This window comes from Furipterus horrens, unplaced genomic scaffold (genome assembly GCF_987537825.1).
Source record: "Furipterus horrens unplaced genomic scaffold, mFurHor1.1.pri manual_scaffold_1, whole genome shotgun sequence".
NCBI classification, from domain to species: Eukaryota; Metazoa; Chordata; class Mammalia; order Chiroptera; family Furipteridae; genus Furipterus; species Furipterus horrens.
Genome location: NW_028327171.1, coordinates 53,787,995 through 53,814,742, shown reverse-complemented (window position 1 = coordinate 53,814,742; position 26,748 = coordinate 53,787,995). Strand labels below are relative to the sequence as shown.

General features: G+C 44.3%; 1 protein-coding gene across 1 annotated transcript; it reads left to right on the top strand.

The window, feature by feature from the left end:
* The first annotated feature begins 425 nt into the window (after positions 1–425).
* On the top strand, positions 426–2,571 carry GP5 (glycoprotein V platelet). Its single transcript, XM_090282928.1, has one exon. It carries the CDS (start codon positions 559–561, stop codon positions 2,251–2,253), a length of 1,695 nt encoding a protein of 564 aa, XP_090139054.1. The 5' UTR covers positions 426–558; the 3' UTR covers positions 2,254–2,571.
* The last annotated feature ends 24,177 nt before the right edge of the window (positions 2,572–26,748 follow it).

Here is a 26,748-nt window from a genome sequence, read left to right as displayed (position 1 = left end):
GTTGTTCACTATGGGGGATGTGCTCGTTATTTTAGTAGAGTAGTTGGTATTGCAGATACACACGGTTCTGATCAAAGAAATCAGGTGGTTACTGTTGTTTTAACAGACTTTGCTGTTCCCTTCATGACTTGGTTATAGGTTATAGCCACCCCTGGGTAAGGTATAAGGTCAAGAGCAGACCTGTTTCATAATGGCTCTGCTCTGTGATATCTGGAGCTTAAATGTAAGAATGATTATGTAATATTTTCTCTATGTAAAGACTTATTGGTTTTTCTATAGCTTGAAAATGCTTTAATTTCAATACTTTATACGGAGAGTGGAAAATCAGTGAAACAAAAGAATGAGACGTTATGGCAGAGAATGAATGAATGTCTTTTCACCCACCACCCAGGGAAATCTGCACACCTCAGGAAAGCGGGAGACTTGGTTGTATCAGGATCCCATTCAGAGTCAGTGATAATCCTGGCGAAAGAATCATGCCTCTGCAAAATTAAATTCCCAGGGTTACAAGATCGAATATGAACGTTTGCCCTCGTGTGTTGTCCACAGGTTTCAGACATGCTAAGGGGCACCCTGCTGTGCGCGGTGCTCGCGCTGCTGCGGGCCCAGCCCTTCCCCTGCCCACCCGCCTGCGAGTGTATGTTCCGAGACGCGGCGCAGTGCTCCGGAGGCGACGTCGCGCGCATTGCAGCGCTCGGCCTGCCCACCAACCTCACGCACCTCCTGCTTTTCCGAATGGGCCACGGCGCCTTGCAGAATCACAGCTTTGGGGGCATGACAGTCCTGCAGCGCCTGATACTGTCAAATAGCCACATTTCCGCCATCGCCCCAGGCACCTTCAATGACCTGATAAAACTAAAAACCCTGAGGTTGTCGCGCAACAAGATAACTCATCTTCCTGGAGCGCTCTTGGATAAGATGGTGCTCCTGCAACAGTTGTTTTTGGACCACAATGAACTAAAGAGCATTGACGAAAACATGTTTCAAAAACTGGTTAACCTCCAGGAGCTCGTTTTAAATCACAATCAACTCGTTTTCCTTCCTGGTAGCCTCTTCATACATCTGGGGAACCTGAAACTGTTGGATTTATCTGGAAACAATTTGACTCACCTGCCCAAAGGATTGCTTGGGGCACAGGCTAAGCTTGAGAAACTTCTGCTCCACTCGAACCAGCTCACCTCTCTAGACTCAGGGCTGTTGCATAGCCTGCGCGCCCTAACGGAGCTGCAGCTCGACAGAAACCACATCCGTTTCATTGCGCCCCGGGCTTTCGACCGACTCCGCAACCTGAGCTTTCTGACTCTTTCCAGAAACCAGCTCGAATTCCTGCCCTCTGCACTCTTTCTCCGTTTGCACAATTTGACCTTCTTGACGCTGTTTGAGAACCCGCTGAAAGAGCTCCCAGAGGTGCTTTTCGGGGAGATGGCGGGCCTGCAGAAGCTGTGGCTAAACGGCACCCAGCTGCGCACCCTGCCGGCCGCTGTCTTCAGCAACCTGAGCCGCTTGCAAGAGTTAGGGGTGACCCTGAGCCCGCGTCTGAGCGCGCTCCCAGGAGGCGCCTTCCGGGGCCTCGGTGAACTAGAGAAGCTCGCCCTGCACTCCAATAACCTGTCCTCCCTCCCCGACGGCCTGCTGCGCGGCCTCGGCAGGTTGCGCCAAGTGTCTTTGCGCCACAACAAGCTGCGGGCCCTGCCCCGCGCGCTCTTTCGCGACCTCCGCAGCCTGGAGGAGGTCCAGCTTGACCACAACCAGCTAGAGACCATGCCTGACGATGTGTTTGGGGATCTGCCCCGGCTGGCAGAGGTCATGCTGGGGCATAATCCCTGGCGCTGCGACTGTGGCCTGAGGCCGTTCCTCGGCTGGCTACGACAGCACCCGGGCCTCGTGGGCGAAGCCGACCCCCCGCAGTGCCACGGCCCAGGGCTGCGCGCTGGCCTGCGGCTCCTGGCCCTCCAGGACAGTGATGTGGGGTGCCTGAGCACCCGGGGCCCGCCTCCCCACTCTCCCGCCCCGATCCTGCCGGCTCTGCCCGTGGCCCGCGGCCCCCCAGCCTTGGTGCCTAACAGCTCAGAACCCTGGGCGTGGTGGGCCCAGCCGGTGGCCCAAGGCAAGAGTCAAGACCGTAACCTGTTCTGGGGTCTTTATTTTCTGCTTTTAGCTACTCAGGCCGTAATAACCGGGATCATTATGTTTGCTATGATTAAACTCGGCCGGCTCTTTAGAAAATTAATCAAAGAGAGAGCTCTTGTTTGACTCAACAGGAAAACCTTACAATTAATTAAAACGTGACAAGAGTATTGTTAGATGTGGCTCCGGGAAAATCCAGACAGGCTGCCGTTGTTTCCTTTCTCTTCTCCCGGCAGCCTTCTGCTGTCCCCTCAATCCCACCTCTCTGTCTCCTCCTACTTCCCCTTTCGCAGAATAACCTTTACAAGTGTAAATCGTGACCGCTTGCTTTTACTTCGTCCTTCCTTCCACTGTGCGTTTCTGGGGACGTGGATTGTGTTGCCTCATCCTTGTGCCCCTGTGCCCAGAGGAGAGAAGTGTCTCTTCAAAGTTTACTGAGGAAGGGTGAAAATGAACCAGCCCGCTCCTGGCCAGGGCTCCGCTCCTGCACATGGTAGGTGTCTGGCAAATGTGCAATAAATTAATAAAATAAATACACACGATACAAGGGATGGTGCCTTTTCCTGGGGGAAAGGATGGATTGTTCTCTTTACCTACTTGTGTTGGAAAAACAGAACTCTTCCAGTTCTTTCCCTTGTCCTATTTTTTCTCCCTTGTTGTATCTCTGTGGACTATTTGGGAGAGTGCTGGACTCCAGTCATTCAGTGCATATTTTCACAGTAGGCCCACTCAATGAGAGGTGGAGATATCAAAGAACACAGGGCCCTCTCTCCAGGAGCTCAGCACCCAGTGATGGGAGCCAGGACAGAGTGGTCAGGGCTGAGTGCCAAGGAGCAGGAGGAGGAGCCATGCAAAGGGTGGTGGAGCACAGATTTTAGAGAACTGGGAGCTCACCAGGAAGTGTGTGTGTGTGTGTGTGTGTGTGTGCACATGTGATGCATGTTCATGTCTGTACATGTGCTCCCATGTTGGCATAAGGGTGGGGTTGGGTGGGGTGGGGACATTGATTCAGAGAGTCCTTGTATGTTTGTCTGCAAAGACTTTTGAAACTGCTATGAGAGTAGTATGTCATTGACACTGGATTTTCACTTTCTGAAACTAAACGCTACCTCATTTCACAAAGCATTATGGAACACCTAACGTGACCGGTGTTCATGAATGTAATGACACGTTTGGTTTCTAGTTTCTTATGCTCAGATCACGTTCTCATTTATTCTTCCAATTGAAAGCAGTAAAACTCAAGTTGCTTTCAATGGATGTCTGTGCTTGTGAGCAACAGTGGTTAAAACAAGGCCTGGAGAGTTGACAACCGTGGGTTCAAATCCCAGCTCTACCACTTACGAACTGCATAGGACTCTGGGCAAGACAGTTAAATTCTCTAAGCCTGGATTTCCTCATCTTTGGGAAGGAATAAAGAATATCTGGTTCATAGAGTTGTGAGAATTAGTGGCAATAAAGCCTGTGATGACAGCCCAGTGCCCTATGAAGAGTAAATGCTCAAATGTTAGCTCTTATCAAAGGGCAAGCAATCAAGTACTGCTGTCATGACTTCTAAAGAAGAGCTCTGAGCTGCTTTTTCTTATTTGTGTATATAATGGTGAGAACAAACCTTCTCAAACTCAAGGTTACCTTTAGCTGCTTTGTCTTCATGTGTGGGTGCTCTCGGCCCTGCGTAGTCCAGCTCCGAGCTCACAGTCCAGAGCAATGGATCTTCTGAACAACACCAACTGGACATGGTACGGGAAGTGCTAGGTTCCTGGCATTTGTAGGTGCTTCTTCAAGGCCAAGTCCATATGTCTCCTGGTAAAGCCTTTCCTGACTATCCAGGCAGACTACAGTATTCCCTGCTCTGTGTCCCCCTCGAAGGCTGTTGGGCACTAGGCCCCCTCCCCACACCACCTGCTCCTGGTCACCCTTCACTTCCATGTGTGTATATGTTCAATGTCCCTCCTTGTCTTATTTATTTCCACTGCTCCAAATTTTGCAACTACCTACAGTATAAAACCCAGACTTTTTTGATGGACTATGGACTCGTTCTAACCAGTATGCCCTCAGGCAAGCTACCTAATTTTCTAAGCCTCCATTTCCTCACCTGTAGAGTAAGGATAATAAAGATCCTTTCCATGGTTACAAGGATGGAATGAAATAATCCAGGTCAAATAGTTAAGTCAGTGGCTGGTGCAGGTGAGGCTCAGTAGGAGTTGGCTGTTATTATGATTAGCTCTTTTGAACATGCCTCGTTTTAACATGTCTCATTGCCTTTGTAGATGTCCATTCATTCAGCCCTTTCTGAGTAGGAGGATAGAGTAGTAGTTAAAACAAAGCACACACTTCCATTGGGTTTACATTTTGGTGTCCCCTCCAAACTGAGGGCCATTATCTTTAAACATTCAGAAAAGTAAGGAGAACAACTTTGGACAACCTCAACTTGCTTTATAGAGTCTTCTTATGTTGCCCTATTTACTTCAGATTTTTTTCTTTTTTTAGCAGAATAAAATATGACAGATAAAGTTGAAGGCTCCTGTACATATCTCTTCCCTTGTTCTCATTGCTCTGCTTTTGTCCTTAGTGCTAACCTATTTAATAAACCTGGTGTTTCACATTCCCAGGCATGTTTTTGTATTCCTACTACATGTATCTGTAACTCTGAAAAAGGCTTTGCCTGTTTTGCAATTTTATATAATTGATGCTACTTTGCATATTGCATTCTTCAACTATTTTTTTCTTTGTTAACATTTTTTTTTAGATTAAACCATATGAAGCATATGCCTCTAGTTCATTCTTTTTAATAGCTGCACAACAGTCTATGGAATAAATATAGCACAATTTATCTGTTCTCTTGTTGATAGACATTTATCCCCAGTGTTTTTTGTTTTCTTTTTATTCTCCATTACTTTATATCATCCCTACCTCTTAATAATGTCAGACTTTTTAATTTCTTTTAATCTGATAGGTATGAAATGGTAACTCATTGTTGTTCTATCTTTTATTTCCTTGATAAATAGAAAAGTTAAATTTATTTTTAAATGTTTATTGAACCTTCAGAATCCTTCTTTTAAGAATTATCTGTCATATACATTGACCAATTTATAATGGGGCATTTTGTCTTTTTCCTTTTGATTTGTAGGAATTCTTTGCATACCCTGGACACTATCCTCTGTAAATTATATGTTTCGCAACTATCCTTTTTCAGGTTGTGGCTTCTTATTTTACTTTGCTTATACTGTCTTTTGTGGAACAGAAGCTTTTATTTTAATCTAGTCAAATTTAGCAATATAACTTTATGGTTCGGGCTTGTAAAAATATCTTGTTTAAGAGATTCTTCCTGTTGTGCCCCACTGGCTCCTTGCTTTGCATCAGGGGAGCTTGGGTGAGTTTCTCCTGGAATTCCAAACCTTCCTGTTCTAAGTTCCAGTGGACAGCTGCAGCAGTAGAAAAGAGGATATGGCAACCAAAGGAGGAACTTCTGACCCAGGCAAACAGATATAGCTTGGACCCAATCAGAAATCAGTCTTATCCTTAATATAGGGACTCAATTGCCTCTACTTTATTTTTCCTCCTTTTTATTGAATTTATTGGGGTGACACTGAGTAACAAAATTATGCAGGTCTCAGGTGCACAGTCACACAATACATCATGTGTACACGGTATTGTGTCTTCACTACCCCATGGCAAGCTTTCATCCATCACCATTTATACCCCCTATGTCCTCCTCCACCTCCCTCCCTCCCCCTCCCTCTGGCAAGCACCACACTGTTGTTCGTGTCCATGAGTTTTTCCTTTTCTTTTTTTAAAAGTATATTTTATAGATTATGTTGTTACAGTAGTTCCAATTTTTCCTCCCTTTGCTCCCCTCTGCCCAGTACCCCCCTTCCCTCCAGCAATCCCACTCCCCTTAGTTCATGTCCATGGGTCGTGCATATAAGTTCTTTGGCTTCACCCTTTCCTATATTATTCTTAACTTCCCCCTGTCTATTTTGTACCAACCAATTATGCTTCTTAGTCCCTGCACCATTTCCCCATTTCTCCCCCTACCCCCTCCCAGCTGATAACCCTCCAAATGATCCCCATACCTGTGATTCTGTTCCTATTCTGGTTTGTTTAGTTGGATTTTGTTTTTATTTTTTAGATTCAGTTGTTGATAGCTGTGAGTTGGTTATTTTAATGTTCATAGTTTTGATCTTTTTTTTAAGTAAGTCCCTTTGACATTTCTTATATTATGGCTTGGTGATGATGAGCTCCTTTAGCTTCACACTTTCTGCCTCTCTCTTGCTGCTCCCAGGACTCTGTCTTTATCTTTCACCTTTGGAATCTCAATCATGGTTCATCCTGGTGTGGTCCCCTCTGGGTCCAGCTTGCCTGGGACCCTCCGTGCTTCCTGGACTTATATGTCCATCTCCTTCACAAAATTTGGGAAGTTTTCCTCATTTTTTTCAATTCTTGCTTCCTCATTCTGCACTGGTTCACTGTTTCTTTCTTCCTTATGTTCCAAAATCATTGATTTGAACCCTGGTTTCCTTCCCTTCACCATTGGTTTTGTGTAGATTTTCTTTCGTTTCACTTAGCACAGCCTTCACTTCTTCTCTTAAGCGTTTGCTGTACTTGAGCATATCTGTCAATCCTGTGAGCATCTTTATCACCAGTGTTTTGAATTCTGTGTCTGTTAGGTTGTCTATCTCCACATCTGTAAGGTTGGCTATCTCCTCATTGCTTAGTTCTCCTACTGGAACCTTGACCCGTTTCCCCTTCTGGGTCATACTTCTCTGTCTCCTCATTCTGACAGGCTCCTGTGTTTGTTTGCTTCCTTTTCCCAGGCAGAGCTGTCGCTCCTCTTACGTTTAAGGGGCAGAGCCTTAGGGATTAATCAGTACAGGGCGACCTGTTTCACCACGTTGTGGCACTGTATGTGGGGGAGGGGTCCGAGAGGGAACAATGCCACCTCCCCAGCACTCGCCCCTTTTCCAGACACCTCCCCCACTTCCGCACCAGACAGGTGCCCCTCTAGCTGCTGCCCTGGCCGTTGTTCCCAGAGTGGGTGGGTCTGCGGATGTTCAAGCGGACTCTGCTGAGACCAGCAGTTTCTGTCTCCACCCCAACCCTCACTGGTCTGCACAGTCAGAAACAATGAGGCTTGGTTTTCCCCAGTGCTGGGATTGCAAACTTTGAGGTCTGGTGAGGAGCTGGGAATGCTCCCCAGGTGTCCCTCCTGACTTTTTAAAACGTGGGACTGAACTTTCTTCTGGCCCACTGCTGCTGCCACCACACCGCGTTCTCCCCGCCCCGGCCCTGCTCCTCCTTCCTGTCTGGATGAGTATTTCTTCTTTATATCTTTGTTTGCTGGACTTCCATGTAGTTTGATTTTCTGGAAGTTCTGGTTGTTTCTAGTTTTGAGGTAGTTGTATTCCTTCTTAGTTGTGGAGGGAGATGCAGCGTGTCTGTCTACGCCTCCTTCTTGGCCAGGAGTCGAGTTTTTTTCTTTTCTGTCCAGTTTCTCTACTCCCTGACTCAGCCCCCTGCCCCCTGCCAACAGCTATCAGCCTGCTTTCTATGAGTCTGTTACTATTTTGTTTTTTAGTTCATTTTGTTCATTAGATTCCACATACAAGTGAAATCACATGGTGTTTGTCTTTCTCTGGCTGGTTTATTTCACCTAGTTTGGTACTCCAGGTTGATCCCTACTATTGCAAAGGATAAGATTCCCTCTTTTTTATGGCTGAGTACTATTCCATTGTGCAAATGTACCAAAGTTTTTTTATCCACTCATCCACTGATGGACAGACACTTGGACTGCTTCCAAATATTGGCTATTGTAAATAATGCTGATGTTCTTTTGAATTAGTGTTTCAGGCTTCTTCAGATATATTCCCAGAAGGGAATCACAGTTCCACTTTTAACTTTTTTAAGGAAACTCCATACTACTTTCCACAATGGCTGTATCAATCTGCATTCCCACCAACAATGCAAAAGGGTTCCCCTTTCTCCATATCCTTGCCAATACTTCTCCAAAGAGGACATACAGATGGCCAATAGGCATATGAAAAGATGTTCAATGTCACTAATCATGAGAGATGCAAATTAAAACTGCAATGAGATATCACCTCACACCTGTTAGAATGGCTGTCATCAATAAATCAATTACCTATACTTTAACATGTACATGAGCTAACCCTTTGGGGTCTTAAAAAGATTATTTACTGGAAACCTTCTACTTCTATAGCTTGTAAGGTATATAGCAGGTGTTCTATCTGTCCAAATATAACCCTGGAAATTCATTCAATGGGTCCCAAGGACATTTCCCACTTCTTTTAGATCTTTTGAAGTATGGCAATTGGATTTCATACAAATGCCACAATTGCAAAGATACAAATGTGTGTTAGTTATGATTTGTATGTTTTCCCTCCCACTGGGTTGAGGTACTCTCTTGCAGGAGAGCAACAACCTTAACAATAAGTAAATTATTGTTGGGAAAAATTAACTCCCAATTTGGGAATTCCTTCTGAGTTACTGTGACTGAGGGACTCATTTCACTGGGCAAATAATGCAACCCATTTGTAATATTTGGCCTATTCTACAGTATTTTTATTGTGCCTATCACCTCAATACTCTGGCTTGGTGGAACATACAAATAGTACAGTTAAAACTCACCTAGGTAAATTTTCAGAAGCTTTTAATCTCCATTGGCTAAAAGCTCCCCATATAATGTTTTTCAACCTGAAATCTTCTTTTGGTAAACACATACATAGATTTTCTCATTAAATAGTCACTGGACACTCTATGCATCTAGATGAAGGGGAATATGAGTCAACCTTACTAAAAGGAGAGATTTTGCATTATGATCAAGACCTTATTAACCAGCTTATAGGGACTGATAAATTAACAACATTTATTTCACAGCACGCTCCCAGGAGACAAAGACTTCAAAAACCACAACTTACAGCCAGGAGTTTTTGCACATTGGAAAAAACATTAATTCAGGACCTGCTCCAAAACTGTTGGAAAGGACCTTACCAGGTACCTTACCACAAATAGACATCTTCCCCAGTCTCTGACATTTGCTTCTGCCTACAGTGGAGATCAGAGACCCCCTGAGGATGAGGAGCCACTGACATCAGAGATAGAGAGCTTTCCCAAGACATCAACAAGATGTGTATACCTACAAATTGATGTTGAACTTTACTTGTTTTACTGTCTTTACCTGTGTGCTGATAATGGCCATAATAATGGTTACACTTGTTCATTGGGCTTTTCTCAAACCTTGTGTATATAGCCCAACTGTCAATAATCGCTAAAGGTGTATGAGAGAACTTCTGTATTATCAGTAATAGTCTTCATGGTTTCTCTTGAAATTTAGAAGGAATGCTATTGCAAAAGGAAGAAAAGGGATGTGCGTGTTGAAGAAAAGTTAAAAATAAGTAGTTTGTCCTAATAAGTTAGCTATTTCCAAATGAGTAAGAAGAGACAAACTAAGAAGAACAAGGGAGACTGTAGAAGGTTTATGGAAAAGGAATATTGAGAAAAGAATTTTATGTATAAATGCTAGAACCAAATTATGGCAATGTGCTTAAACCCAAACCCATCAAGGACTACTAACTATATTAATTCAAATGGAAGCTTAAGTGGCTATAGAAATGTGGCCCTCTATAACTGCTGCTGAGGCACAGGGAATTTACTTATGAGACTCTTACTGTCCTCCTTGCCTCCAGAATTTTTAGATGGCAATTGTAATTTCCAGCATTGTGTTCTGACAGCTTTGTCCCTGAATAAATCTTAAAGTTACAGCTTCCAACTGCACAACTAGCAGGAATCATATTAATAATGAATGGCACTGAGTGTTTCCAACGGGAAGTTGATGGACCATAGTAAATAGGAACCCATTTCATGGTCAGATTGTGAAAACTGAAATAGTGTATGGTGTGCCCTCAAACTATAGGCAAGTGTTACTCTAGATGCAAAGTACAGAGAAGTGAGACAGACCGCAAAACTTGAATCATACAGGATATTAATGAACAATACAAACAAATGAGCAAACCAGAACCAGAGGCATGTAAACAAGGAGCAGACTGACAGTGTCCAAAGGGGAGGGAGGGAGGGAAGGAGAAGGGGAAGCATCTAGTCAAGGAACAGGTATAAATTACCCATGGACACGGACAACAGGGAGGGAATTGAATGTGGGAAGTGGGGTGGGCAGGGTAGGGGGGAGCAATGAAGAAAAATGGGACAACTGTAACAGAACAACAATGAAAAAGAAAAGAGAAAAACTTGGATCATGATAACTTATCAGTCAAAAATAATTCAGAGTGTTTTTCATAATGAAGGCCCATAAACCTGACTGCCTTCCATATCCCTGCTTTTCACTTTTGAAAAAAATTTAGCCTTGACTTCTATCCAAAGCTAAGGTCTTGTCCCATTCCCAGTGGTCCATCATACAGCAAGACAAACGCTGACACTAAGACTTCCTAAGAATGAGCCTTCCTAGCACCATGGGAACATGCTATCAAAAGAAAAGTTAGTCATAAATGCATCCTTCAGATTGACTTATGACCAAAAGGGGAACATGTGGATGAAAAAGGAGCCACATACTAAACCTGACAGACTTGGGAGGCCTGCATGGCAGCCTTACAGAGACCTAAAGTCACCTCATAGGGTGATCTGAAATTAAAACTTCTTAACTAAAAGCAAGACATGGTGGGTTGCCTTGTCCTTGGCTAGAATCTTCCCTGACAAAGGTCAACCTTTACCTTAACTAAGCCTGTTTACTGTCTTTTTGCATCTAGGATAACATACCTTTGAAATGTCAGAGTAGAGTAATTTCTTTTTTTTCCCCCTGGATCTGTCAGGGCACAGCCACCCCACCAAAGCAGAGACCACAGATCCCCTCATTGTTATTGTTATTGTGTTAATTGTTGACTGTTAACTATCCCATATCCACCTGTGTAGAAGAAATATGTGTCTATTTGTTTTACATTTTATCCAGTCTCAGAGATTCCCCTGCCTTTGCTTTCTCCTGGCTCCCTGATCTATCACCAACAGATTTCATGTAACTCCCTTATGCCTCCTCCTTTGGTTGTAATGTATAAAATAAACCGCAAAACTACCAGCCTGTGGAGCATTTTCTCAATCCATTGAGATTTTGCTACCCAGCAGTTGTCATAAGTTTAGCTCAAATAAAATCATAAACATTCTTCAAAGAAAGAAAAGAAGGAAGGAAGAAATTCTTCCTACTCTCAGGTTGTAAAAGCAGTCTCTACATCTTCTGAAAGTTGTCAAGATTCATTTTTCACATTTCGGTCTTTAATCCACATGGAAATTATTTTTGTACATGATATGATGCAGGTAACCAACTGCATTTTTTTCCAAATGAACATTATATCCTATTGTCCCCGACCCTTTATCCCAACATCATCCTTCCCTACTGATTTGCAAAACTACCTCTGTCGTGTGTGGAGTTCCCACATGTGCGTGGGTTGGTTTCTGGGCTCTGTAGCCTAACCGTTGGTCTGTTTATCTAATCTTATACCACACTCCCTGTCTTTCTTATTGTAGCTTTACAACTTCTTGGTTTGAGTCACAACTCTACCTCGTTCTTCAGAAGTGTCTCATCTATTCCGAGCCCTTTGCAATTCTATGCACATTTTAAGATCAACATGTAAAACTCCACTGAAAAATTCTGCTGGGATCCTGATGGGATTGCAATGAAGGTGCAAACTAATTTGAGGTGAGGGAAATTTACATTCTTCACACTACCTAGTGCACTTGTCTGTAAACATGGTTCACCTTTCCATTTATTTAGGGCTTTTCTAATCTATTAGTGAGGTTTCAGAATTTTTTCATAAAAATCTTGCACAAATTTTGTTAAATTTATTCCTAGGTATGCTGCCCCTATTCTGAATTCATATTTTTAAAAAGACTTTACTTATTTATTTTTAGAGAGAGAGAAAGGGAGGGAGAAACAGAGGGAGAGAAACATCACTGCAAGAGAAAAACATTGATTGGTTGCCTCTCACACATGCCCCAACTGAAGACTGAACCCACAACCCAGGCATGTGCCCCAACCAGAAATTGAACCAGCGACCCTTCACTTCTCTGAATGATGCCCAACCAACCAAGCCACACTGGTCAGGGCCCTCTTTTGAATTTCTGTTGCTATTGTAGATGTTATCATTTTTTTTTTTTAAATTAGATTTTCTGCCCCAACCAGTGTTTCTCTCCCTTTCTTTCTCCCTTCCTTCCCCTTTCTCTAAAAAATAAATGTAAGAAACAACATGGTTTAAATTTTTTTTGTAATTAAATTTATTGATGTATTATGCATTTCTGCTCATATACAAGGGGGAACCCCCTAAAAACAGGAATTATTTCTGGAATGTGGGGTCCTTGTAGTACAGGCCTCCCCTGCTATGTAAGTGTACTAGGAACCGACCCGTATCAGTGTACCAGCTGGCATTATTGTGAGAGGCTGCGTTCAGATTCAGGGAATTTTTTTTAAAGATTCTTTCAATGCATTTGCTCATTTCATGATGTGTGATTTACAAGCACACCTGCCCACACCACACTGATTGTTCAGCAGTTTTTGACCAAAAACCGGCATGACCCCTGTGCTCCACCCTCCCTATTCACTGGATCTCACCCCAACTGACTTTTTTTGTCTTTTTGTTTCCCCTGATGAATAAAGAGCTCAAAGAGAAATGTTTTGCCAATGTGGAAGATGTGAAATAAAAACAGCAGAAACACTAAAAGGCATCAAAATCGGCAAGTTCAAAACCTCTTCTGAGCAGTGGGAAAAACATCTTCATAGGTGTATTGCATCAAATGGAGAGTACTCCATTTGAAAGTGACTGGAGTTTAAATGGGTAAGAATAAATACACAGATTTTTATAAATAAAGTTCATTTCTTGGGTCCCCCCTTGGATATTAGGTTGAATTATATGAAATTTCTAATATTCAATTATTTTTTCCCAAAAAGAAACATTTTCATGTGATTCAACCTTAAAGCTCTAGCACCATATGTAGTTCTTCTCATGATTATGTTTGTGTCTTTAAAGTTCACCTTTATGTCTTGTTCCATTAATTATCGATGGTGTTACCAGTTCTGGCTCACAAGAGAATAATTCAGGTGAGAGACAAACACACACAGTGGAAATGAGATCGCAAGTTTACTTATGCAACACACTTGAGCAAAGCTACAAGTGAGTGCTCAGCTAGTCTGAGTGCCCCAACTATCAGCATTCGGGGGTTGTACACCTTAGTTAGCTTCCAGGTACCCCTCCTTTTCCCCATTCCACACATCAGGATTCATAATGAGCCTTGCTTTCTTATTTAATAAAGGCCTTTCTCTCTAGTTAGTGAAGTTGTTACAGAAGCTCCCTTTCCCAGCACCATCTTCAGGACCCCTTCCCGCTGCACTATTTTCGCTTGTGATGTTCGGGCACCTGGCAATCTTATCAAACCGGGCTCAGGACAGCTGCATTCATTGGTGAGACACGTTTCCCTTTTGCTTCTAGCCTCCTGTATTAAGTTCTTTGTTAGATTGTAATGCGAGGTTCCTGCTTTATTTCCCCTCCTGCCCCTCATTCCTAGCTGCTACCTAACAATGGTCTCTGTTAACACCTCGCTCTGAAGTTGGCATCAGTGCTCTTGTTTGTCCCAAGCTCTCCTTTTCCCTTCTAACTCCCAAGTTCTGTAACTATTGATGACTTTGGTATTCTATTATCATAACAAAAATTCTGGTGATTGTTGGAAAATCTTGGAAATAATAAAAAAGAAGTTGATGTCATTGTGCCTTTACTGTACTGTCAAGTAATACATTGTAATTATATCTCCTTTCAAGCACTTCTTTTATTTTTCTAGAATTTCTAGGAACCACAATGGGCCTACTACCTGCCCAGCTGTCTCCTTGAGCTTTTCTTGGTTGCTTTCACTGTTTTTTAAATTCCCAGTTTGCTTCTTAATTTTGACTTCTGAGGAGAAGGAATACAGAGGGTACCTATTTTTTCTGAGTCTCTGCTTGAAATTTTTTTTATTCTTTGTTCTCCTCTCACACTTTATTGCTAATTTAGCTGGGAATAAATTCTAAATTCAAATGATCTCCTTAGACCAAGATTACTGTGAGAATTCTTTGTTTTATTTGTAGTTGACTCTTTTTTTTTTTTTGGTTGGGGGGAGCTTTTGGAGATTTTATATGTCCTTTTTGTTCTGGTTTCAGTACGATGTGCCATACATTGCTCAATGTCATTCACATTGCTGGAAACATCCAGAATCCTCTGGAGATTTGTGTTCCTAAGTTGTGTGAAATTCCCTTATACTATTCTCTTGATAATTTTCTTGTCTTTTCCTTTTATTCTTTTTATCTTGTCCTTTCTTTTGTCTTTTAACCTCTCTTTTCCCTTTTCTGGACACTTCAAATTTATCTTCCAACAATTTAATTAAAAATGTTATTTCTGTAATTGTATTTTAAAATTCTGTGATCCCTGTCCTTTAATTGTTCTTTTTTATAGACTCTTATTCCTGTTTTATAGATGTAGTCTCTTCAGGATTTTTGTTAGGATAAATACAGTTTGAAATTTTTTACTTTTTAAAGTTCTCTTTCACTTTCTGAGCTATGTATATGTTTTCTCTGGGATTTTTCTTGTTATTGTTGCTTGCTTGCTCCTTTTGAGTCATTGGTTGTTGGACCCTGGCTGGTGTGGCTCAGTGGACTGAGCACCAGCCTGCGACCCAAAGGGCTGCTGATTTGATTCCCAGTCAGGGCACATGCCTGGGTTGCGGGCCAGGTCCCCAGTTGGGGGTGCATGAGAGGCAACTACACAGTGATGTTTCTCTCCCTATCTTCCCCTCTCTCTAAAAATCAATAAATAAAATCTTTTTAAAAAGATATGCTTTATATGTTTTAAAAAATAAATCTTTGATTGTTGATTCATATTTTTAAAGTGAGTCAATTAAAAAAACAAACAAACAATTTGGGGAGCTTTGTGCACCTGGAGAGGAGTTGTTGACTGGCAAGCTATATTTCAAGGTTCTGGGGTAGCAAGCTGAGTATTTATTGGGAACCTCTACATGCCAGAATTTTGTGCAGGGTTGTTTTTTCCCAGGACCTTAAAATTTCTTTAAATAATTTTTTTTGTTTGTTTTCCTAGGGCAGCAAAGCAAAGGCAACTGTTCCACATACTAGCTTTCAAATAACTCCCTGGTTTTCTACTTCTAGATCTCAGACCTGCCGTGCAATGTACCTAGTGTAATGAATTTTCAAGCTTCTTCAGGGTTTTCTTAAGAAAAAGAGGTCTCTGCCTGTGGCTTCCTCCTCCTTACCTGCCTTCCACTGTTCTGTTCCATACACTTGCTGAAATCTCCAGTCCACTGATTCTCCTTTCCCATTCCCTGTGATATTGTGGGTTCATACTATTTCAATTTCTTTACTATCATCTAAGTAGGGTTCAGGCAGAAAGAAGCAGCCTGAAACTGGGTACAAACAATTTGAATGTTTAACTGAAAGTCCATTCATTTCTATCCTCCAAGTTTCCAGTTCTGGAAGTTTCTTTGACCCCCTCTGGGCAAAATTGGGTCTACCTTGTCCTGGACCCTGGGTTCCTCCTGCACTTTGGGCCTCTCCCCCACTTTCCCAACACACTTCATGTTGTAATTGGCTTATTTGTCTGGAACCACAGCAGGTGGAGCTCTGAATCTCTGCTGAGACTGGGACTGACCAAGGCAATTTTGGGGAGAAGTCACTCCAGGCACCCCAGCTTTTAAAGATTACCATTGCTGCCAGGGTGTGCCGGAGGCAGGGAGATCCCAGGACTCAATGAGTGCCTCATTGCTGCACACGCCCTCATGAGGCCTCTGGAATGTTACAAGATGATTTCATCAAGATCATGAAGAGACAAGCATTGATTGAGTCCAGTGACTAGATCCAGAGTACCGTATCCTGAGACGCCCAGGGGAAAAAAAAACAAAAATCAGGGAGGGGTCGGAGCGGGCAGGTGGAGGAGGGTGTAGGGGTGCAAAAAATAAACAGCCTCTGCCCAGTGACACTGTTCCTCCATCCCCTTCCACCTCTCCGTCCATGCTTCCAGGTGCTACCTGGTTTTTGTTATCCCAGCAGAGATATTGATATTTCCAAGTCCAACCCTTGGGAGGGTTTGGTGTTCCAGCTGCTACTACATTCAGTCAACCCTTATTAAACATCTGGCTGTGGCTGGCACCATGAATTCAATTTTCTTAACCCTCACAGCTGCCCCAACAGGTAGGTATTATTATTTCACTTTACCAGTGAGAGAACCAAGGCAGTAACATCCCTGAGGTATGACTGGCAGACCTGTCACAAGAGCTCAGGTCTCCTGGCTTCTGGCCTACAGCTTCTCAAGCCCCTCCCCCACAGCTTCCTCTGCTGTGGTTGGGGTCACTCCCCTTTCCTCTGCTGATCAGGGAGGTGCAAGCCCCAGGAGGACGCAGGCATGCTCAGGACTGTGGGCATATGACCCAGGGGTTCTAGTCCTTCAAGCCTAGCAGAAGCTCCCTGAGAGTGAGCACTACTTGTGGGAGTCTTGGCTGGTGAGAAGGATATCAGAGGAGACTAAGAGAGTGGAACAGGAGGAAGAAAAGGTGTGGGGGGGGAGGTAATGGAGAAGCACAGGACAGGAGAGAAGAGAGTGGCCCTGACCCAGCAGCATCGACTCAGAACCTATGGGTGCGGCATCCCCATGTGGTGAGAACAGCGGAGCTGCTCTCAAAGGTGGGTCTCAGCTCTGCCTGTCTCGGTTTGCCCGTCCTCACCCAGCGTTATACGTCCAAGATGATAATGCATATAAAATGTGCTGTGAACTGAAGCTCTGGCCAGCAGTGAAGGGTCCCCTGTTGCTGGCACACCACGAGGGCAGGGTGGTGACCTCTTCATTGGCTCCACACCCCAGAGCGCAACCAAGAACAGTACCACTTGGCACAGAGGAAACCCAGGAATGAAGGATGTCAACAGAGTGTGCAGGAAGATACAAGGATGCAGGACATGCCTTCTTGGCAAGCCTCTCCCAGGGCACTGTCTTCCTAGCACTGGCCCCACAGCCCAGAGCCCTCACCCTCTCCTCCTGACTACCATGGCAGGGACCACCCGACTGAGGCCTGCCAGCACCCAGCTGGCCTTGGACAGAAGGTAGAGAGGTGGGCCTAAAATTTATGTTCACAGTGACATCAAAAAGAAAATCAGAAAATGTCAGTATTGCTGAGTTTTTGCCCCCTGAAATCCAAGTTCAAATCTAGCTCGGTTCAAGTTCTTTTCAGTTGATTTGTAGGACAGGGGTAGAGGGAATGGCATCAGTGAACTTCTGCAGCACTTCCAGTCTTCTGAATGATAGTCGTCGTCGGCAGCCGTCCGTCTCGAGAGACGATGGTGTAGCTTCTTAAGAGTCTATCTGCACCGCCGAGAATGGCTGTGCAGTCCAACTCAGGAGTGACACGGTATCTGTCTCCTCCCGTGTTGAATCGACATCTTGCGATGACGCTGGAGTGTCCTCTCCAGTGAAGCTGAAGCTACAGAGCCTGGGCAGGGTGATATGGAGGGTCTGCTGTTGCCCATGCAGCAGACCCCCCCTCTCTTCGCAGCTGAAGGGTCCAAGGGAAAGACGGAGTCAATACAGCTTGGCTTCAAGTGCGCCGCAGGAGTTGCCGGTGTTGACAACAACGTCAAACCGCCTTAGGGACTCCGGCTCCGGATTTTCTGTCGGGGTTTACTCCCTTAGCCTTTCCCCTGAAGAGGTATGCCGCAAGGCAGCGGAGGTTTTTTGGAGTCAGAGTTTTCCTTCTCTGATGTGCCCTGACTGGAGGATTGAACCAGCGACACTTAGCTCGCAGGCCGACGCTCAATCCACTGAGCCAAACCAGCCAGGGGGTGAATGATAGTACTATAATAAGATATTGGCCTTGAGAGCTGCCAGTGGGCATTCAGGTAAAACACAGTCTATCTATGGGCCAGTGTCAGGGAACCTCCTGAATGGACCAGACCCTGTGGGCCACGGTCTTCTCACAGCCCAGTACCCCTTTCTGGTCCAATGAAAAAAACTCCTGGACTCTGTGAGATCTATAACATTTCCAGTGGTGATGAACACAGGAAGATTCTATCTGTCTGTCAATACAAAGAAATAAGCTGCCTTGGAAGGTAGTGATCCTCACAACCCTAGAAGCAATCAGGCAGAGATTGAGTCTTCCTGGAAAAGAAAACAAAGGAAGAGGAAGCAAATAATCATATATACAAGGATCAATCAATGTTTATCTCTCTCTAAAAGGCAATTTTAAAAAGTCTATCTTTGCCCTTACTGGTGTGGCTCAGTGGATTGAGTGCTGGCCTGTGAACTGAAGGTTCACCAGTTCAATTCACAGTCAGGGCACAAGGCTGAGTTGCAGGCCAGGTCCCTTGTTGGGGGCACATGAGAGGCAACCAGCTGATGTTTCTCTTGCACATTGGTATTTCTCTTCCTCTCTTTCTCCTCTCTTCCCCTCTCTCTGAAAATAAATAAAATCTTTTTTAAAAAAATATCTTTTTTTAAAAAGCAAATAATAATTAAGAACAAAAACTAGCCTTGCTTTCTTGTCTCCATGCCATATAAGTTCTTCTGGTAAATCTCTTTTTCCTTTAAAAACCATTCTTTTAATTTGAGAAAGAGAAACATCACTTTGTTGTCTCATGTATTTATGCATTCATTGGTTGCTTTTTGTATGTCCCTGACTGGGGGTTCAAACCCACAGCCTTGGACTATTGGGATGATGCTCTTACCAATTAAGCTACGCTGCCAGGGCTCTTTCCTCTTTCTTGTCAGGGTGCTCTTGCATAAAACTCCTGTAAAGCCTTAAAGGGTCCATTCAAATGTAATACTTCTTCCCTGAGGCAGAGTTAGTTGTTCCCAGTGGTAGGCAGAATAATGACCTCCAAAGGTCCAAGTACTAATCCCCAGAATGTATGAATATGTAAATATGGTACCTTACATGGCAAAAGGGAATTTGCAGAAGTGATCAGGTTAAGAACTTTGAGATGGGAAGATTATCCTGGATTATCCAGGCAAGCCCCATGTAACCACAAGAGTAGGAAAAGGAGGCAGAAGATTAGAGAGATCTGAAGATGGAGCAACCCTGGTGAAGGCCAAGGGATGTGGGCAGCCTCTAGAAGCTGGAAAAGGCAAGGGATTGGATCCTTCCCTCCAGCCTCCAGCAGGAAACCAGCCTACTGATGCTGACTTTAGTGAGACCCATTTTGGGTTTGTAATAATTTGTTACAGCAGCAATAGGCAACTAACCAGTCCCATCTGCATGCCTCAGTTATACATCTAGCACATTGTACTGTAATTTTATAGGTACTGTTATCCTTAACAGTCACCTTTGGGTAAAAGATATATATGAAGTAGAAAGTAGTCTTTCTACCATGGTGTTGCGGGGCATAGTAGATGCTCAGAATTAGTGCTCACTTGAATGGATATATAATCAGACCGTGATTCTTGGTTTATAGATTGAGTTATAGGATGTCACTTAAATACCTAGTTGAAAACCAATTTCTGCATCTTCCTTTCTCCCTAAGGAATTCCTGCTTTTGCTCAGATTACCAGGTGGTTCTTTTGTTGAGCATTGAGAGACTCTCCCTTTTTAGGCAACTTGATTTCATAAGAGCTCAACTCCAGTGTGGCTGGGTCTCTTTTCTGGAGAGACTTGGCTGAGGGAGCACAGCTGGCCTCATGGCCACTGATGTTTTTTAAAAGTTCAAATGAGAGGAACAATAACGTCTCACCCACTACTTTGATAGCCTCACCTGGAGGGATGTGGTAAGAAACAGAACCTCAGAGCTCACGGCTCTGACTGTTAGGACACTTGATGTTGAGGATGTTTGGACTAAGTGACAAAGGTCTACTGTAGAAAGACCCTTGGAAGACATGCTCATCTGGTCTATGTCTCAGGGTTATTAAACTCCTTAGTCACTAGTCTTCATATCTGGTGGTATAAACAGACTTGGTTTCCTTTTTCTCATGACCTGCTAGAAAGTTTTGAGGTAAATGTAAGGCCCACTTTGGCAAGGTTAGGGGAACCTCCCCCTTCCTACCTCTGAGGTTGTCTCACCCTGGTTTCTCCTCTCGGTTTGACCTCAGTCCCCTCAGCCATTAAATGCTGAGAGACCACCCACCCCCAAGAACATTCAGCCTTCCCTTCTCATTTTCTGCTGCCACCCAGGCAGTTTCACGAAGGCCTTGGCTTCAGTTGCCTTCTGCATCAGAATTGCAGTGGACGCCTGCAATAGAATCACGCCTCTGGTCTAGCCAAGTGGGAGGTGACTCAGTTCACAAGCCAGTGAGCACAAGGCAGCCCATCCAGGGTGGGTGGCGCAGCGACTCCACATCATCGTTGATGTCTCCGGTCTGTCCCTCATTCCACTCCACCATCTGTGGCCTGAGGCATCTGGCCCAGTGGCTGCAGCACTTCCAGCCTCACATGTGCCTGTCAGTGGAGAGATGGGAGAAAGCAGAGTAAAACTGTGTGCCAGCCTTGTCCCCCTTTAAAAAATGGATTTTTAAATTGCCATCCATATATCTATAAAGTATGCAAATCATGTGCAGCTGAAGGAGTTATTACAAAATAAATGTTGAAGTGTTCACTTTTAGTTTCACTCCTAAATCTTTTACTTTTTCATTTTTTATTTTCTTCCTTTTTTTCCTACTTTTGTGTTATTTTGTCACATTTTACTTGAGCAACCTCAAATCCTTTGTGGAACAAGGAGTGATAAGAATAAATACACAACTCATAGATGGTGGTGGCTGGATGGATACACAATTTTGTCCCTGGCAAAGAGGTTCTTGCTCCCCACCCCCAGGACAGAAATCAAGAGAGGAAGAGAAACAGACTCCAAAAGAGGTTTACTGAAAAAAAGGTGGAGGGGAAGAAGAAAAGGAGAGAGCTCGATGCAGAGAGGATGGCTCCCTGAACTGCTGCCAGAGTCTGGCTTATCTAGTGCTGGGTTTCTTCACTCGGGCGTAGAGTAGATTTCTTTATTCTCCAGATTTGATTGGTGCAGGCACAGAGTGGGTTTCTTTGTTCTCCAGGTTCTCACTGTGGGATGGCATTGACTGGCATAGGCGCAGACACATTGGTTTGGGGAGTGGCAGAAGAGAAACTTTAACCTTATCTAGGAGAAGCTCAAAAAGTAACTGACATTCCCATCCATCTAAGAGAGGATCAGCCTGTCTCACTTTGACATGACCAGGAAGTTGATCTACCCAGAGTCTCCAGTTCTGGGGACCACAACTATGTCCTAATGTGAGGGAACACCTTGCAGAAGGGATGGGGTGAGTGGATCAGAGCGAGGGAGAGCCCAGGGGTCATGCTTATTTGGCCTTGATGCCACCTCTCTCCTTGTCACTTGTCATCTGGATCTCCATCCATACTGTTAACCTCTTGTTCATTCCCACCTTTGTTCTACATTCCCAGTTGTAACAAGGACCATCATGCATTCATTCTTGTCTTCAAAGTCCTCTGTTGTTGGGAGCAAGGCTCAGTCATTTCCCTTCATTTGCCGGTAGGGAAATGGACGGTGCCAGAGAGGACAGTCTCCAGGATTCAGGTGGAGTTCTGACAGTGGAACCTATGCTCATTACTGTCATTTAGCACCGCCACCCCCCGCCCCTCCGAGCAGTAACATACAACTTCATTTATTGGGAACAACTATTTCATCTGTCTCATTTCATATGCAAAGGTTGACCAGAAGGCAGTCTTAAGAAGTAACTTGTTGCTCTTCTGAGAAACATAAACTAAAAGTCCAAAAGTGTGGGGTAAAGTAGAGAATACTGGATTCTAGTCCCAACCTCTGAGACTTTTCTGGAATTCAACTTCCTTTCCTAGAAAAGTGTAGATTTAAAGTTGGTCCTCAGCAAGCCTTGGGGGAACCACAGCCCCCTGTAGGGAGAGGATGTGTACCTCCCCACCAAGGGTTGGCACCTGGCTCCTAGCCTTCCATGTGTTCTTGAACCTGTTTATCTAGGTAATAACATTTACCGTTTTTTTTTTGGGGGGGGGGGCAGGGGATGGGTTATACCCCGAGAAGAATTTGTAGAAGGAGCGATGAGCAAAAGTGGTTTCTCAAAGTGGGGAGCAGAGGGGAAAAGGGGCTCCTTGAATTGAATCCATGTGCCCCTGTGTAGACTTCTGTGCAACCTTCAGTCATGTAGGCCATTCAAAACAGACCTGTTCATTCACGTAATAATTAAGAAAAACACAGCAGCTCTTACAGCACCCATCTCTGACCTTTAATTAGGTGTGGTGACGCGCTGGAAGCTGCTCAGGCCAGGAGGGCTATGAGGTTGCCAGTTTAATCATTTCAAAGGTTGCTCTGTTTTATTGTGGCATAAAATTTGGAAGTCTCATATTAAAATGTACAATTAAATGTAACTCAAATAAATTGCTTCAGGCCAGAGAGAACTTTTCCCTTCCTCTTCCTGAAACTAGCCCTGTCCCCTTACCCACCCCCAGTTGTTAACTGTCTATTGTCAATCTCACTAAATCCCTTTGAGTGAAAGAGACAGATGGGCTCTTTGAAAAGTGATGTTTAAATAGACATTTGGCGAGCTTACCTGAGCTAGTCTCAGACTGTCCTCGAGGATGGTGGAAGGAGAAGGCAGATTCTGAGACCATTAGATCCAGGCCATTAGACTGGTCTCTTCATAAAATAAATGAAAAAAATAATGACACCATCATTCCTGGTTCCCAGTCACCTGTGGAAAAAAGTCCAAGTGCCTAAGCCTGGCAGACAAGGGCTTCATAACCTAGTTCCCTGTAAAAGCTCACGCCCCCAAGCACAGCACCCTTCTGGCCTTTGAGCCTCCATTCACCCCATAGCCCTGGCCTGGAACACCCCTCCTGTTCCTTTAAACACTTTAGAGTCCCATTCATTTCCCAAAGCCCAGCACCCACCCCAAGATGCATCCTGTGATCTCTCCCAGCTGGACAGGCCTTTCCTTCCTCTGTCCCTTTAGGACACATTGCTTGCATGAGGTCAAAGCTGGTTTTAGTTTGGGTGCTTCAAGTTCCTTGTTTATGTATCTCAGTTTCCTGAGACTCAACCCTGAAGGTGGAGACTGAAGATCCTCTCAACTCGTCTCTGCAGACCCCTAGCAGGGTGCCTGCTTGGAGCTCAGCCAATGGCCACAGGGTTTGTGGGACTTTTGTTCATGTGGACTGTGAACCCATCCATCCGATCCTACCCACATGACTCACCAGAGAAGAGATTTCATTTGGGGGTTGGGGGGTGGCTAATCCTGGGCAGTGGACGTCTCTCCTGAGAAACATTGAGCTCTTGCTTACAGGGGTCAGAGTGGAGGATGAGGTCTTTAAAATACAGAGAATTTAAGGAATGTTTTCAACATTGTAAAATCATCAAGTCAATTACAGAAAATGCGGAAAATATATAAAAGACAAAATTATAGAGGAGGGAAAATGGTTCATATGTCCATCACCCAGACAGGTCAGCCTTTTTAAGGGCTCAGACACACCTGCTGGCCAAGGGGAGCTGAGTTTAGCCCAGGGCAGAGTGGTGGGTTCAATGACCTGTCCACATCCAGGTGAACCAGGGACAGGCTCACCCAGATTGGGTGTCTGGGTTCTTTATTTTTGACAATGTTTTCTGAAAGCCCTAATTTCTAATTTCATAAAAAAACTTTCATTAGTTACATAATGGCTCTCAATTTTTCAGTATAGCTTGATGTGACGGTTGCTTTTTTGTGTGTTAAAATACACACAACATAAAATTTTCCATTTTAACTGTTTTTAAATGTACAGTTTAGTGGCATTAAGTATACTTATACTGTAGTGCAGACCCTGGCTGGTTTGGCTCAGTGGATTGAGCGTCGGCCTGCGAGCTAAGTGTCGCTGGTTCGATCTTCCAGTCAGGGCACATCAGAGAAGGAAAACTCTGACTCCAAAAAACCTCCGCTGCCTTGCGGCATACCTCTTCAGGGGAAAGGCTAAGGGAGTAAACCCCGACAGAAAATCCGGAGCCGGAGTCCCTAAGGCGGTTTGACGTTGTAGTCAACACCGGCAACTCCTGCGACGCACCTGAAGCCAAGCTGTATTGACTCCGTCTTTCCCTTGGACCCTTCAGCTGCGAAGAGAGGGGGCGTCTGCTGCATGGGCAACAGCAGACCCTCCATATCACCCCGCCCAGGCTCTGTAGCTTCAGCTTCACTGGAGAGGACACTCCAGCGTCATCGCAAGATGTTGATTCAACACGAGAGGAGACAGATACCGTGTCACTCCCGAGTCGGACTGCACAGCCATTCTCGGCGGTGCAGATAGACTCTTAAGAAGCTACACCATCGTCTCTCGAGACGGACGGCTGCCGACTGTAGTGCAACCATCATCCTGATCCATCTCCAGAATTTTTTCTTCATCCCAAACATTAAGCATTAACTTCCCATTCCTCCTCCCCGCAGTCTCCAGCAGCCACCACTCTATGAACTTGAAACTTTAGGTACCTCATGTAAGTGGAGTCATACAGTATTTGTCTTTTTGTGACTGACTTATTACCTTTATCATATTGCCTTCAAGGTTCATCCATGTTGTAGCATCTGTCAGAACTTCCTTTCTTTTTAAGGATTGATAATATTCCCTTATATGCACGTATCACCTGTTTATCATTGTTTATCCATTCATCTGTCAATAGAAACTTGAGTTGCTTTTGGCTATTGTGAATAATGCTCCTATGAACATGGATGTACAAATATCTCTTCGAGACCTTGCTTCCAATTCTTTTGGGTATATAACCAGAAGTAGAATTGCTGGATCATATGATAATTCTACATTTATTTATTTTTTTTTAGAAACCAACATGCTGTTTTTCACAGCAGCTGTGCCATTTTACACTTCCATCAGTAATGCACAAGGGGCTCCAATTTCCTCACATCCTTTGCAATACTTATTATTTTCTACTTTTTGGATAGTAACCATCTTAATGGGTATGAAGTCGTATCTTACGGTGGTTTTGATTTCTTGATGACTAGTGATGTTAGGCATCTTTTCATGTGCTTATTGGCTATTTCTATATCTTCTTTGAACAAATGTCTACTCAAGTCTTTTGCCTGTGTTTTAATTGGATTGTTTGTTTGAGGATTGCTTTTTCAAGTGTGAAATCCTCTCTCCTCCACCCACTGCTCCCAGGCTTGACACCCTCTGACCAAACAGCCTCCTTGAAACACTCATTACTCTAAACACATCATCATCAGGGACAGAATGCTGGGGACAAAGAGCAAATCCCATAACACTTGTCTCAGGAGAAACATCACTAATAACCAGGTATTAGTGAACATGAGTCTGGGAGCTGTCACTGGGGATTTTAAGAAGGTGACTGTCTGCTTGTTTGTCCCATTATTATTATTTTATATGTTTTTCGTGTTTCTGGCTTTATTCTAACCGTGAGGATGGTGTGCAATACTTTAAATAGACCAAATTCTGCCTCTTTGGGACAATTAGGAAATAATAAAGTCATGTCCTCAAAGACTGTCCTTTTCCTGCAAGAAGCCCTATCCTGTAAGAAGGGAGGGGTGGGGAGGGGAGAAGGACACTCCTACTCACAGAGCGTCTACTGTCATCAGGACCTGAGACGGGCATGTCACACATAATCTTCTTCCAAGCCTTCCATCATTTGCACGAGGCAGGTTGTTGTCTGAGCTCACACATGTGAACAAGGAGGCTCAGAGAGGTGGCTTAATTTTTTTGAAGTCCCTGCTAGTGACAGGCAGCACTGCGATTTGGAAACCATCCCAGAAGCCTGGGCCCTTAGTTCTCCTCCTGCTGCTGAGACCACCCCAAAGTGCTGAGTTGGGTGTCAGGACCCTGTTTCAAGAAGACAATATCACTTGCTCTATCTCTGCTCATCTCAATCCCTCTGTCTCCGCCGGACATTTCCACTCAATTTATAGACATATTTAATCCTCTATCATCCTAAAAGCCCCACGTCTGCTCCAAGATTTCTCCTGCACCTGCTCCTTCCACTCCCACTACCCCCCCAACTGCCCCTCACACCACTGACCATGCCCTCGCCATGGGCTTCCCAATGCCCAGTGGGCTTCATCCACAGGCTACCACTTTCTTCTTAAATCCCTGCACTCCCAGTTCTACAAATAACCTGTCCTGGCGCTCCTATATGCTCTCTCACTGCTCTTTCTTGGTCTCCTCAGTTGGCTCCTTTTCCTGTGCCTACCTCAGTAATATCAGGGGCCCCAAACTGCCTTTTGAACACTCTTCTACCTCTCTCTACACCCAGACCCCTTGAGAACCTGATGACAGTCATGAGCTGTCTCCCAGTAAAGGGCACATGCACAGCACATTTCTACTAGTTTGATGTACCATTTCAGGAAATTCATAGGCTGATATCCCTCTCGGTCCTTTATGTGTAGAGAGCCTGCTTTAACAGCTGGTGTTCATCGACTCCAGATTAAGTCCCATTTCTGGACCAGTTTCTCTTATCTATGACTTCTTAGACCCGTATTCCCACCCAGAACCTTCCCCTGAGCTCATATCTGATTTCAGATTCAGCCTGAAGTCTACATGATGGTCTCACAGGACTTAAACACAGCTTGTTCAAAGCAAGTCTGCCCCCTTGTCTCCCCCACC